This window comes from Bombus flavifrons, chromosome 6, assembly GCF_040668555.2.
Source record: "Bombus flavifrons isolate JBK064 chromosome 6, iyBomFlav1_principal, whole genome shotgun sequence".
Taxonomy (NCBI): domain Eukaryota; kingdom Metazoa; phylum Arthropoda; class Insecta; order Hymenoptera; family Apidae; genus Bombus; species Bombus flavifrons.
Window position 1 is genome coordinate 10,740,858 of NC_138447.1, and position 13,902 is coordinate 10,754,759.

Genomic DNA, 13,902 nt, shown 5'->3' on the forward strand with positions numbered 1-13,902 from the left:
AAAGACTGAAATAACCCTATCTTTACCATATATATATATAGGTACATTTCGTACTAAAATATTTCACTCGTCAGGACGATAGTTGGTCAAAACACGGATTCACTGTAGATACAGTCTAATGAATTTCGTTTTGTTTGCGTGTAAATCGAATTATTATAAATTCAAAAGCAGCGAGAAAGCTTTGTGTGCATTAATAACCAGTAACCATGATACCACAACAACCGCACACGTTAGCCCACAAATCTGGTCAATCCAATTTCTCACGCGAGGTGCAATCAACGGAGGAGGTCGTCCCTCGATGGAGAATTATTGCGCGATTACGGTGCTGTCGAAATGGAGGCGGAGACGAACGTGACAGAATTAATACGACGTGTACGATGCTGTTTCTCGAGCTTCTTTTTTCTCGTAATTAATCGCGGCTTATGTCTATCAGTTTCATATTTATTAATACACAGATAAAGCAAAAAGTTAATAAACACGAATGAGATACACTCGAATTGATATTTCTTATTGCGTAAAACAGCTGCTACGAGCATAATTAATATATACATATACATATGCGTATAGTTATATGCATATACATATATAGGTTCGCGCAATCCATGAAATATTGTAACAGTATATATTTACGACGCTAAAAAGGTATTAATGAAATCGATAGCGTGTGCATGATCCGTGTAATTGGTACAATCGTAGAATGCATACGTAAACCTTTTACCTTTGGTTTTGTTTCAGGGAAGAACCTCTACAATAACGAGCATGTAGCGATTAAATTGGTGAGTTCATTAAAATTTGAGACAGTCACGACTTTTGTCTAGAGTCCTCCCGTTAGTGTAATTCCATTTTAACGATAGAGAAAGATACGTGGAAGTTGCTTAATTGCTTTTAACAATTTGTCTTTCCGTCGATTCTAACAACCTCCGAGAGAAATCTCGCTCAGTTCGTGGATATATAAAAATAAGAACCCATTAACTTCATACGATTTTCTGGTCGTGAACTTTTATTTTAAAACGACGTCTCTTTTGGACTTTTCAGGAACCAATGAGGTCAAAGGCGCCGCAGCTACATTTAGAATATAGGTTTTACAAATTATTAGGTACACATGGTGAGTATCTGTAATCTAAACGTTGAAGTTCTATTGAAATAATTAATATTCTGATCGATCAATGTGATTAATCGCGCACAGAGGGTATACCAGAAGTATACTACTTCGGTCCTTGTGGGAAGTACAACGCTCTGGTGATGGAACTTCTCGGACCGAGTCTAGAGGACCTATTCGACCTCTGCGGTAGGAGGTTTACCCTAAAGACCGTTCTCAAAATCGCCACACAGATCGTAAGTGATATTAGTGTATCAATTTTAAGTTTGTTCGAATTTTAAATTGTCGAAGAATCGTCTCGTCTAAATTAAATCAACGATTTTGCTACGTTATGACGTTGCTAACGTAGATTTCCCGTTTAAAGCGATAATTAATTTTGATAGGTATACTAGATGATAAGTTTGTTTGTATTCATTGAAATATTGCTTCTCCACAGCTTCATAGGATAGAATACGTTCATAGTCGGCATTTGATCTACCGTGATATCAAGCCGGAAAACTTCCTGATAGGACGATGCACAACCAAACGGGAAAAGATTATCCACATCATCGATTTCGGACTGGCCAAAGAGTACATAGACCTGGAGACGAACAAACACATACCGTACCGGGAACACAAGAGTCTGACGGGCACAGCGCGTTATATGAGCATCAACACGCATCTTGGAAAAGGTAACTTTTACCTCGGTTTAGATATCCGTGCATAAGACGACGGCTACAACAACAACCTGGCCGTCGGCCCATCTGCACAAACTTTTCAAACTTCGCCGCATGCTCGTTCTTCACAGACCCGGAGAAAGTTTGTAAGCGAGCACGCGCCGCGCTACGCTATATTAAATCCACCAAGAATGTTTCTTCGCAACGTTCGCAGCCACGTTTCTGCTTTGCTCGCGGACAATTGTTACGTCGTTTATATCTCTTGATTATATTTCGAGAAAAAAATGAGTTCTGGTTCTCGTGCGTCATATAGACTTTTGGTATTATACTATGGTTATAGCGGATATATGCGCGGACAAATGAAACATTTGAAGAACAATGTAAATCACATATGATAAAATACATATCTTGTATCCTCATAAAATTGTTTTGACGTATCTTTTAGAACGCCAGCTCGTTAGAAAACGCCTTCGCTGTAACCATAGACCGAGGCAAAAATTTATACGAACACCACCGATGCAAAATTTTTAATTTTCGTATTTTTGTAATTAGAGCAGAGTAGAAGAGACGACCTAGAAGCGTTAGGGAACATGCTGATGTACTTCCTGCGCGGTAGCCTTCCATGGCAAGGGCTGAAAGCGGACACGTTGAAAGAACGATATCAAAAGATCGGCGATACGAAGCGGAACACGCCGATCGAGGTTCTCTGCGATGGACATCCCGAGGAAATGGCTACGTACTTGCGGTATGTGCGTAGATTGGATTTCTTCGAGACGCCCGACTACGAGTACCTGAGGAACCTTTTTCACGACCTGTACGAGAAACGAGGTTTTGTCGACGACGGAGAATTCGACTGGACTGGCAAGACGATGGTACGTGATCCATTGACGAACAAGTGATCCGTGTATACGTCACTTTCTCTTGTATCCCTTTGCAATGCATGCAAGAAAGGAAGACAGAATAACAGGAGAGTTGCATGATGGTCGATTATATCCAGGGACGAAGCACGTATCGCAAGAGTCGATATCAAAACCTATAGCGGAGTTCTCTTTTTTTCTTTTCCTTCTTTTTTTTTCTTTCTGTTTACATATTCGAACGATTGCCAATTTACGATTAACGCAATGTACAATAATGTTCATATTTATTTATTTGATTACGTAAATTAAAAGATTTTTATCAATGATACCTCTTGATTATATCTATTTCATTCGTGCGGCTCGTCGAACGTATTCATTATATTGTACATAGTAGTTTTAGCGATAATCGCGTAGAAACTTCGAGATATCGTCTCTTTTGGGTAAGTAGGTCGTCCTGAGGAATTCCTTCTTTACATCGGCCCTACGTCTTTATTTTTGGTGAAAAACATGTTTCACTGATTTTTAACGTTTGCATGCTGCCCCCAATAAACCTCTAGCCACACAACTTCGATCAACTTAGAGCTCTGAGGGCGGCTCCTCCCTCTCACGTTGGAAAGACTAAATCTGATAAGGTGGGTGATAAACTGTACGCGAAGTTCACGTTTTTATTACCTGTACGCAGACGTATGCGTGTTCGACAGCTTGAATATCGAAATTATTTGAAAAAAGTACACCGACTTTCTATTAATGTATGCAAAAAGGACGACGCTGTACCAAGATAGTTTGTCAAAGAAGCGTGTATTCCTGCTCGAAGAGAATCGCTCGTAAAGCGCATGGAACGATACTGGGAGCTTATCGACTTTTATTTCGTTGAGCATGAAAATGTTATTCCTCCTTAGAGACACGATATCTCGTTCTGACCGAGATTCGCATTTACGTCCGCAAAAGTTGCATTCACCACTTAAGCATGCATATTTCCTTCCCTTCCCCTATGTTCAATTATTTATTTTATGCTTGTACTAAGATTCTTTCGCAATATTTATATACATATAGTATTTATATTTAAATAGTATGGTAAGTGCGTCGTTTACCTTGCCATTTTTCTTTAATTTGTTAACCGAGGAAATTATATTTACATCTACAGGGGAAAATAATCCGATTGAAATTGATTTGTCTTTACCATCGATTTTTAATTTTACAATTTTATAATTATAGAGTATATAATTGTAAAATATAGTTTCGTATTAATAGACGAACCGGTAAATAGGTTAAAAAACTATTTATTCCTTTGTAGAACATTGAATGCCACTACTGTAACGTAGATTAGATTTCTAATCTGTATGGGAACTATCTTCTCTATGGTAATACTCCTTTCATCCTTACAGTGAATGAATGGTATAGCATGTTTCTACCAGTTTATTTAGAATGCTTCACGTTTCCAGATAATATTAGTCATAGTAATGTCGTATTTTTATTTGAATATGGATGTCCGTTTTATCTTCTCCAGTTCGAAGAGCAGTGTACGAAATAATAATGTCCAATGTTACCGTCAATTATTATTTCATTTCTGTCTTCAAGTATGTTATACGAAATTGATCTATCTGTAAACATCATCTGATAAACAATACATTCCACTGAATGTAATATTTATGTTTCGTTTTCAGTCCACACCTGTTGGATCCCTGCAGACTGGACAAGAGATTATTGTATCTCCGAATCGTGATCGGCACCCGTACAAGGTACGTATACGCTTTCATGTCGATATTCTATTTTTCTTTTTTTTTTCTTTTGAAACAAGAAACAAGCATGGTTGTGTGAAGCTTACCTATCTTAAATAACAGCATGAGTATACACCTCGTCGGTATATATATATATAAGTAAATAAAAAAATACAAATATATATATATATATATATACATATATTTTTAAACAAATTTCACGAAAGCTGTTTGCAATTGAATTGTCGAAAAGGGAACCGTTCTTGAGATAATAATGATGTTAAGATACAAAAGTAGAAATTTGATTCAGGGCTTTTGCCGAAAACGTCCGAAGCAGACAGATAGTTGGACTTTCTAAAAAAAAAAGTATTACATATACGATTTTGTTTCTTTGCGAAACATGGAAATCATCGATGTGTAGGAATGCGATGATTTTGAGGAAGATGTAGTCCTCACGTTGGATGAGGTTCACATCGAAATGCAAGGCAACTACGTAAGCCACCAAAATCTTGTAATGCGCTGGTCTTACTTCTTCATGCATGTTCTATCTTATCGTAGATGATTCGGGATAAAATTGTAGTTACGTGAATGTATGCAATGGCCGGTTATCATATCAGATAAACCAGCGTTTTTTTCTTTCTTTCTTCTGCTTTGAAGCAGTCATGACGATTTCCAATGACACAGCTTGATTTAAAGTAACGGTACTAAGAGCAATTTGAATTTCATTAATTTTTTCGTTAAACATGCAAACTTTTATATTTCACATTTAAATACATGTGTGAAGAAGCCGTATCTGAAATCCCTGTTGGCAATCCTTCTAGTATTATTTCTATCGTCGACGATAAATTTAAACGTAGTTAGTCACGTATTTAGTTGGCGAGTATCGAGTAAAAAGATCACTTAATCTCATTCACAAAATTCTATCAATAAATTTCACATAGTATTCTATTAGCATCTTAGATATAAATATCAAACAATCGTGAAAATTATACCATGCTAAACGGGCGACAGACAACGATAAAACTCATGTCATTGATGATCTTCACATTTGGGTGCAGCTTCGAGTGGCATAAAGTTTATTAATTTTTTTTTTTTTTTATTGCGTTGAAAAGTGGTCTTTAGTGCTTATTCCTTTAGGATGTGACAGAGCCAGGGGTGGGAGGCGGGGGCGGTAAATGGGTGGGAACCTCGAGGACAGATACTGCGAAGCAATCAGGAGCTGGTGGTACATTGACACCCGCTGATAGGCACGGTTCTGTACAGGTGAGTGAACCCTGCCAATCCTTTGTACAATCCATTATGCCCATCTATTTCACTTACCTATCCAAAAGCCACTTTCTTTTCCTTTCTTTTTCTCCCCTTCTGTTATGTGTTTTTCATCCGTTTGATCTATAATTTCCATTTCATTAATAAATAATTTTAGTAATGTTATTACAGTTATTCGAACATAACTTTGTCTTTTTGCACAATATTTTTAGCGAAACAAAAGTGTGTTGATTTTGTAGCAGTAAAAAAAGAAAGTAACATCACGCCTTGTGTCTGTAATGTCATTCATCTCGTGCGATGAACTCTTAAGCGTAAGTTTACGTTTGAATAGGAAGAGACAGCGCACCTCCTGCCCGTGTTATCCATCTGTCGCCTTTGTTCCCCCATTTTCTTAGCCCGAGAAGGTGACGTGCAGACGCGTCCACGAAGTAAACCGTTCGCTCTATTTCTAGACAAAGCAACGCCGGATTATGGTCAGTTAGAAGTTTATGCAAATTGGTTTGTTGCCGCATGCGAACGTTTGTTTCGTTGATCGATTCACTTCTAATTCAGTTACTACTTCACTAATCCAGTCTTCACTTCATTTCCATAATCGTGTCTTCTCTTTCTCTTGTTCTTTATTCCTATGTTTTCCCGAAGCTCGAGAGAACATAATTGACGCGAGTAAAAATAAGTAATTTGTTAACCAAGTTGATCATCTATATCATATTTTTAGAGTTTAATTAACGACGCCTTACAAATATTTGTTGATTGATGTAAATTATGGGCTTGGACCTATACACGTGTATATGTTTATAAAGATATCTTTGTCACGTATTTCGTATTAGCTTGGTAGAGTATTTTTCTGTGCATTTTATATTCCGATCTTATGGTAGGAATCGTAAGATTTCATATTTGAGATATCGATATCGAGGATATAGATTTTTGTTTTAACTAATTGATTATCCTTTAGTAGTCTATGTATGTAGAACCTTTCTTTCGGATGATAACGTTGTTATGTATTTAGGTGGTGTCCTCGACGAATGGAGAACTAGCCAATGATGATCCTACTGCAGGACATTCTAATACGCCAATCACAGCACCTCAAGAAGTGGACATGGTCGACGAAACCAAGTTAGTATTGTTATTGCTTTATATATCTTCTTTTTGTTTTGTATGACTAGTAGATTGCTAACTCTCCTTGATAAGCGAAAGATAAATTACGATTGAGGCAATAACGCTTCTATAACTAGTGCATGAATATGTGACGTATTAGAAGTATAAGACTGTATTAGAAAGAAAATATAAGCCAACGTTGAACAGAGTACACTAATACGATATATAATTAATAGAAAAGTTAATCTTGGTATTACTAGTATCTTTTGCATGATACGTGTTAAATGTCCTCTCTGTCCTATTTCAGAAAGAAATGTTCGACGACAAAAATGCATTGTCGTGGATGCGGAAAGATGATACGTCGAAGTTTATACCCTCCTACGTCCACTGCCGATCCTAGACCGATTCCTGAACTTGCTTCGATATCACGATATAAGTGGCCGTTAAAGAATTTTCTTTTGTGCAACATAAAGGCAAAATATAATATTCGATGACTTTCCTTATCTACCTAATTCTGTTATACGTTATTTGCAATATTCATTTCTTTTCTATTTCGATGATTTTTGCTTTGTTTCATAATATACGATGTAACGGATGTACTTAAAAGTCAAGAAGAGAATATCGACTTTACACATGACGATTTCGATTCCAATCAAACTCTATGACCAGCCGTAACCGTAACCCTAGATCCATTGTTTGCCTTTTTGTTCCTCTATGTTTTCTTATTTGACGAGTGGCCTGTGTGTCGATTGTTCGTTTGGAATTAATACTTTAGTCTCTAGCAAATTGATTTGAGAAAAGAACTCGGTTTGTCGCCGCTTTAGAATGCCTTGTCGTGCTGCATGTTGGTGTCATAGAGTAAGGCGATCAAAAGAAGACGACTCTAAGTCCTATTAGTGTTTGGTTTATTTGCAGATGCTGTTGTTTCTTCAAGCGGAAGAAGAAGAAAAGTGGAAGACAAAAGTGACTGTCTGTTATCGTCAGTCTTGGGGGGGACAATACAGTGCGCGTGTAACAGAAGTGCAGATGGAGTTTTTTTTGGGAAACGTGTTGCGGCAGTGCGCGAAGAAACCCGTGGACAAGAAAAAGCTGCAGTTGATCCGGAATGAGGGAGGCCGTTACCTAGCTACATGCCGGAAGTCGACCCGCTTCTCAAGATTCGGTGCTGCACACCATCGTCACGATGTCATGCCGCCGTCGTTATCAAATTAAAACCACCACACAGCCATCATTATTACTGCTATTATTATTGCTATTATTATCGTTATTATTACCACGATTAACTTTGCTCTTCTTCTTTTCGTTCTTACAATTATTATTATTACGATTATTATTAATATTATATTATTATTATATTATTTTATTATTATTATCGTTTAGCTGATTATTATTGTCACTTCATCTACGATCATCGTTTAAAACGAATCAAACATCGTTTATTAATGTCGATGTTACCGAATACACTGTAAACTTGTCACTGCTGACTGAGGATAATTTTAACCGTCGATCCCAACCGTTTAGTACTGGTAAATCGCTCCACCTACGTTACTATACGCGTATAACAGTAAGGAATTGACGTGCCGATGGTGAAAGAACGCGTTTTGTGCCTACGACTCCTTCATCTTGTACCGCGGTGGCGCACTTTTCAACACGCCGTCATTGCAAAAATGTGTTACGATACGTGTATTAAATCGTAAAAAAAAATTGAAGCTGAGATCTCATTTTACTCAAAGTCCCGGATAACGAGCGTAGCGTACTCCTGCTTGTATCGAACTTTATAACAAATTACTTGTGAAGTCTGATCGACTGGAAAGGCATGAAACTGAAAAGGTAAACGCGTTCGCGTATGCTTAACTCCGATCAGTTACAAGCACGTTCAGTAGGACAACGTTTTTCAAGTTCGTGATCGTTTCAGTTAACTTCTTCTTATTTTCCTTTCAACGATCACGAGAAGCAGACGATCGAGTAGGATTGAAATTCACGTATCATTTTCGCGCGTATCTTTCGATTTCATCGTTTCACATTCGAATCTTCCAAATGTTTTGTCTTTTCGCTGTCGCTGAAAGTTTGACAAATAGTTTCTTGTTTAATGGAAGATTATATCCTTTTAAGTTCATCTTGTACGGTACACGAAGTATAACAGTATTAACGCTATCTGTAGGTAGCAACGGATACGTGCTAAATTGCACTCACCGTATTTTAGTTAACAATTTTTAACTAATTTTATTTTACGCCTACACTGCCTGTCGTTATTCTATATAAGTACACGATTATACGTGAAAACATTACACTGACTGTACATAAAATATATCGAGAACTATTTTGCTACGGAGCTGCATATGCTTTATATCGATTGTTTTAGTTAGTCGCATATCATTTACCGAACTTCGTATAACAAAATGACTGTTCAAATTATCAATATATATCCTGGAAATGGAGCGATATAAAAGTGATCGTAATTCTAAGCAGTTCGATTTCGGTTTCATGCCTTCCGTGAATTTATCACGTAAAAGCTATACGTCGCAGAAATCATTCAAATTACATTTTACATAACATATCGAAACACAAAGAAAAGAGAAATTACAAATTTTCCTCTGTAGATTCTAATATCTACCGTGAAAATTGAATAGGACGTAGATCAACAAATTATACACATGTATTCGACACAGTTGATCCGTGTTCTACCCAAAACACGAAGATTCGGGAAACTTTCTTGAATCGTATCTTAGCGTCTATAAAAGGACTCGTTCATTTCGGAGTAATTTTTTTATTCTTGAAACACATGTGTTTAAACAAAGATAATTATTAGAAATGTAACAAAAAGAAGAGAACCAAAGTATGCTTGTAATTGAATATACATCAATATAGGTTTGATTTTAAAGCAATAAAAATACAAACTTTTACCGTCTCTGTTTAACTCTACAAAAGAAAATAAAACAGAATTTCCTTGGAACGAATCGTTGTCTGCTAGATCAACGCGAACACAACTGGATTTAAAACCAAAAGAAAATAAAGAGAGAGAGGGAGGGAGGGGAGGGGGAGGGGGGAGAGAGAGAGGAAGAGAGAGAGAGAGGAAGAGAGAGAGAGAGAGAAAAAAGGAATATAAAACTGTACGTGACATAGTTATACAGTACTGTGCACTTACTTTGTGGAAGACTTTCTCGAGAGCTTATTTAATATGTTCGTGCCACGAAGTTACGAGAAGAAGAGCGTTACGATGTGATATATGCAAATTCCCGTAGATGTTCTGAAAATGCACCCAAGCAGTGAAGAGATTACTTAACGTGAAAATATGCGCGCGATGGCGAAGGGGAAAAGGATCTTGTCAGCCTTGCCGATTAAACGAGCAAGTAAGAACATTTGATGTGTTGATAGTACCGGATGTTTTGTTACAAATTTTCAACATCGTTAAATACGTCGTTGAAGGAAGTTATACGTTTCTAACGAATTTATTCGTTTTACTCGAGCAGACATATTATGAATTGAGAAACTTGTATTGTTCGTTTATTTGCAGGCTGATTAATAATAAAAAATTGAATTACTTCTTGGTCTCAAGTTTTCTATATATCTTGATATTAAATTTTCCTGGAGGATTCCCTGACGATACATGTTACGACATACGGGACGTAGATATTAAGATAACAAAATCCTTTTTGAGAAGTTAGAAAATTCTCGAAAAGTATGTACCGTGGTCGCGGAAAAATATGCCCTTTTATTTTTTACTAATTGTTTGTATGGCAAAGTGGAGTTATATAAAGAAGTTATATAAGAAGCGATAGATTTTCTAAAAATATTATTATCTATAAATATTCCCAATAACTTAGTATTACTTCATAGATGTACAAAAGATTGCTATTTGAAAGTAAACACATGTATCGTTATAAGTATAGTAGTAAAGGCAGAAGCAAATACACCATTTAATTGATAAAGGCAATAATGATAGTGAAAAATGAAACTATTGCTATAATGTCATTACATCCCGTTAGATAATTGTTGACTGATAAAGAAAGTAAAGAAAGGACAGATTAGATGTCTTTGTGACGTGTCTTTTCCATAATTTTCTTCCACAGTAAAATCTTGTCTATTCGGGCAGTACTTCGCCAAATGAATTTGTAACAAAACGCAATCGATTGATCAACTAGAGAGAATTGTTAAACAACATCGACAGTTGTTTAATCGGCTGACTAGCATAGATGTTTTTCTTCTTACAGGAATATTTTAAGAGGCGATGTAATCGACAGACTGTCACTTGTCTGCGCGTGAAGACGGCGAGTACTAACTTTACCGTGTCTGAAGGTCCGAACTTCTACTAGTCTGGCCAACGATTGCGTACCACTGCCGAGCCATACCGATGTACCGTGTTAGCGTACCGTGAGTGCCCGTACACGTTGTATCCATTAATTATTGGCCAAGCACATCCGACGACGAAACGTTCGATGTACTTAGAACGAAAGCGAGAGCGCGGTGCACTAGAGAGAGAGAGATTGCAAACTAAAGGAAAGGAGAGAATGTATCACGATTTATGTAAAAACGAAAAAACAAAAAAAAAAAGAGAAACTAACAAAGAAACGTTATGTCGCTAGCTTCTTCACACCTGTATGTATTACGCTGTTATTGGCCGTCGGATGTCTTGAAGTAATACGCTTAAATGGAGATGAGAACTAAACCTATTAACTTTGTGGATTTCCTTTCTCGTTATTATCTGTATCTTCCCACTGGGTATGTACCGAGAATATTGTTCCTTTTATAAGCTTGCCAGCGCAAGTAAATGTCGAACAATCGGATGTTAGATTTGTATACAGCGAAAGAGTGCGAATGCAAATGATACGACGGAAAGAGAGAATGAGCGCGGTAATGTAAGACCTTAGAGAAAACATAGAAAAGAGGTATCGATTGGCGGAGTGAAAGAGAACAAATTCAGAGTACCAGAGTGATGGAAAGACAAAGAGAAGAGGAAGGAGATCCCGTTGTCCTCCAGTGTGTATGCTTTCATGTGGAAAGAGAACGAATCTTCGTGTTACTCGAATGCTTAAGAAGCTAATGCCTCTTACGTTTTCTTACTTTTTCGTTACTAGTATCGTTTGTAAGCATGATCTCTCGATGGAACATATACGACACAAACATACACATACAAACATATGCACACACACCAAATTTCGCGATTAGGGTATATATTAGTAATGAATTCCAAAATTAAGGAACGGAGTTATCTCCGTGAGAGGAGAGAGGAAGGGAGCACGCGCAAGAGAATGAAAGTGAGAACGTGTGAAAGAAAGAAAGAAAGAAAAATGCGCGAGTGAATCTTGTGGAAACGAGAGAGTCTCCGTATTTATATCGCTATCCAGCCACATATCGTTGGCGTGATTATGCTGCAACTATGTTGCAATTTAGCTTGTAGTCTTTTTTTTAGTCGATTTTTCATGTGTCACCAGTTTTTAAATACAACACGACTGACTGCTGGTTAAGTATGGTTGTGAGCGATTAAGAAAATGTTTCCTTATCTTATCCGGGATATATGTCCCCTTTTCTTAACGATATTTTTGTTTTCTTATTCATTCTTGTACTTCGTATAGAAAAGGTTGTTATGCTCGTCCCAATGACGAATTCGATCGTCCATTACTAATGATAGAACAATGATTGAGTTTGAAAACAATTATTTGTATATTTGTAAAATGGTGCGAATAGATCGGACCGAGATCAATGTATGTATGTGTCTTTCATTTCCTCGCTTTTAATGAGTTGCTACAACTCGCGACTTATCGTTCGTTTTTCAATTATGAGAACGACAGGCGGTCATGTTCCAGCAAGACTCGAGCTGATCGCAAATCAATCCGTAGAGGATACGTGATTTCCGTTGCGTTTCTTTTTTCAATCGTTTGTTTTGTAATTAATACAAAGCGAAATTTATTATTTTTAATCATGTGTTGAAAAATTTACTTGATATTTTCTTTTCTTGTATCGATTATATAAGACTTGTTCCTTAATTATTTCTTTAATCCTGACTATTTTTTGTGTGCATTCTGTGCATGGAACTGGTATCTTCTTTAATTGTTCCATTACATGTATTTCCAATTCGTTTTCATTGTAAGACAAGGGCTAAAGTTTGTAAAGCTATTATTAAATTTTGATCTGCCTTTAAAATATTTGCCTTGGAATGTTAGTAACATTTATTTAAAAAGAAAAAAAACGCATTCAATTATAGCTAATATGTTAATCAATGTGTCGCGTTTTTTTTGTAGTGAATTTTTCACGTGATACATTTCGCTCTGCGAACATGATCTAGATAATGTACGGTTAGTGTGCGTTTTAATTATTATTATAAAAGTTTGTGTAGCATGTATTCGTTGTTAAAGCATTCTGCAGCTTGTGTTCGATGATTATTTGCCATTTATATGGAATTGGCAGCTCATGTGCATTATGATAGTATGCCCATGTAATGAGTGTGATTGATGACGTTATAGACATTTTGAGAAGTTTATCGATATAGTGAGGAGACGTTATGCTATAGAAAGAAAAAATAAAAATCGGGCGACGATTAATTTTTGTAAATAAGAATTATTGGAATGGATATAGAAGTACGCACACGGAAACACGAAAAGTTAAAATATGTGAAATGTCGGATATCCGGACATGTATCAGCTTCAGATTATATATACATATACATATATGCATAAACAATATCAATAATGGCGATTACTAAGCTGTATTGTTACTACAGTAATTACCACTGTCTCGCAACGGCAGTGATCGACTAATTTTATTACCGCGTAATCATAAATGATGCCAGTGAGAAGTGAATGTGTTCTTTGTGACGAAATCGAACGAAGAAGAGTATGGAAATCGCTAATGAATTATTCCATTTGCTAATTTATAGAGACAATTTAAAAGTATCGAAGATGCTTTTCGAAGATATTTTGTCCATTTCGTACATGTCTACAAACACAAAGACAATGACGTCTGAAGTTTTTGAGCGAGAATATTCTATTATATTAATGGAACGACATTGTTCACTTTTAACGTGCTTTTGTTATTCTATTAGTGGATTCGTTTTCTTTCCACTTACGAAACTAATAATCTATTAAAGATAAAAAAAAGAAGATAAATGTACATAGAAATTAAATTGTTTGAGTACTATTCCGATGGATTCTGTGTTTACGCCAGCAAGCGTTGGAATACGAGGGGTGGAGAGCGGTTTGCATCCTAATGGTGAA

General features: G+C 36.5%; 1 protein-coding gene across 11 annotated transcripts in view; it reads left to right on the forward strand.

Annotated features, from left to right (window-relative positions):
* gish (casein kinase I gish) overlaps positions 1–13,387 on the forward strand; it is a 62,110-nt gene extending 48,723 nt beyond the window's left edge. Inside the window, exons 2-12 of one of the 11 annotated variants that reach the window (XR_011173416.1) lie at positions 736–776; positions 1,036–1,105; positions 1,187–1,335; positions 1,536–1,770; positions 2,308–2,627; positions 3,170–3,244; positions 4,277–4,351; positions 5,468–5,593; positions 6,603–6,709; positions 7,589–10,041; positions 10,903–13,387. Coding sequence is in view for 10 of the 11 variants with exons in the window: in XM_069115440.1 (XP_068971541.1) it covers positions 736–776; positions 1,036–1,105; positions 1,187–1,335; positions 1,536–1,770; positions 2,308–2,627; positions 3,170–3,244; positions 4,277–4,351; positions 5,468–5,593; positions 6,603–6,709; positions 6,999–7,185 (1,385 nt within the window). In the remaining variant the exon portion in view is untranslated. Of the gene's footprint in view, positions 1–735; positions 777–1,035; positions 1,106–1,186; positions 1,336–1,535; positions 1,771–2,307; positions 2,628–3,169; positions 3,245–4,276; positions 4,352–4,751; positions 4,824–5,467; positions 5,594–6,602; positions 6,710–6,998; positions 7,201–7,588 lie in introns of those variants that run through there. The other 10 variants (XM_069115440.1, XM_069115434.1, XM_069115432.1 and 7 more) reach the window with 10 other exon arrangements.
* Positions 13,388–13,902: the final 515 nt, after the last annotated feature.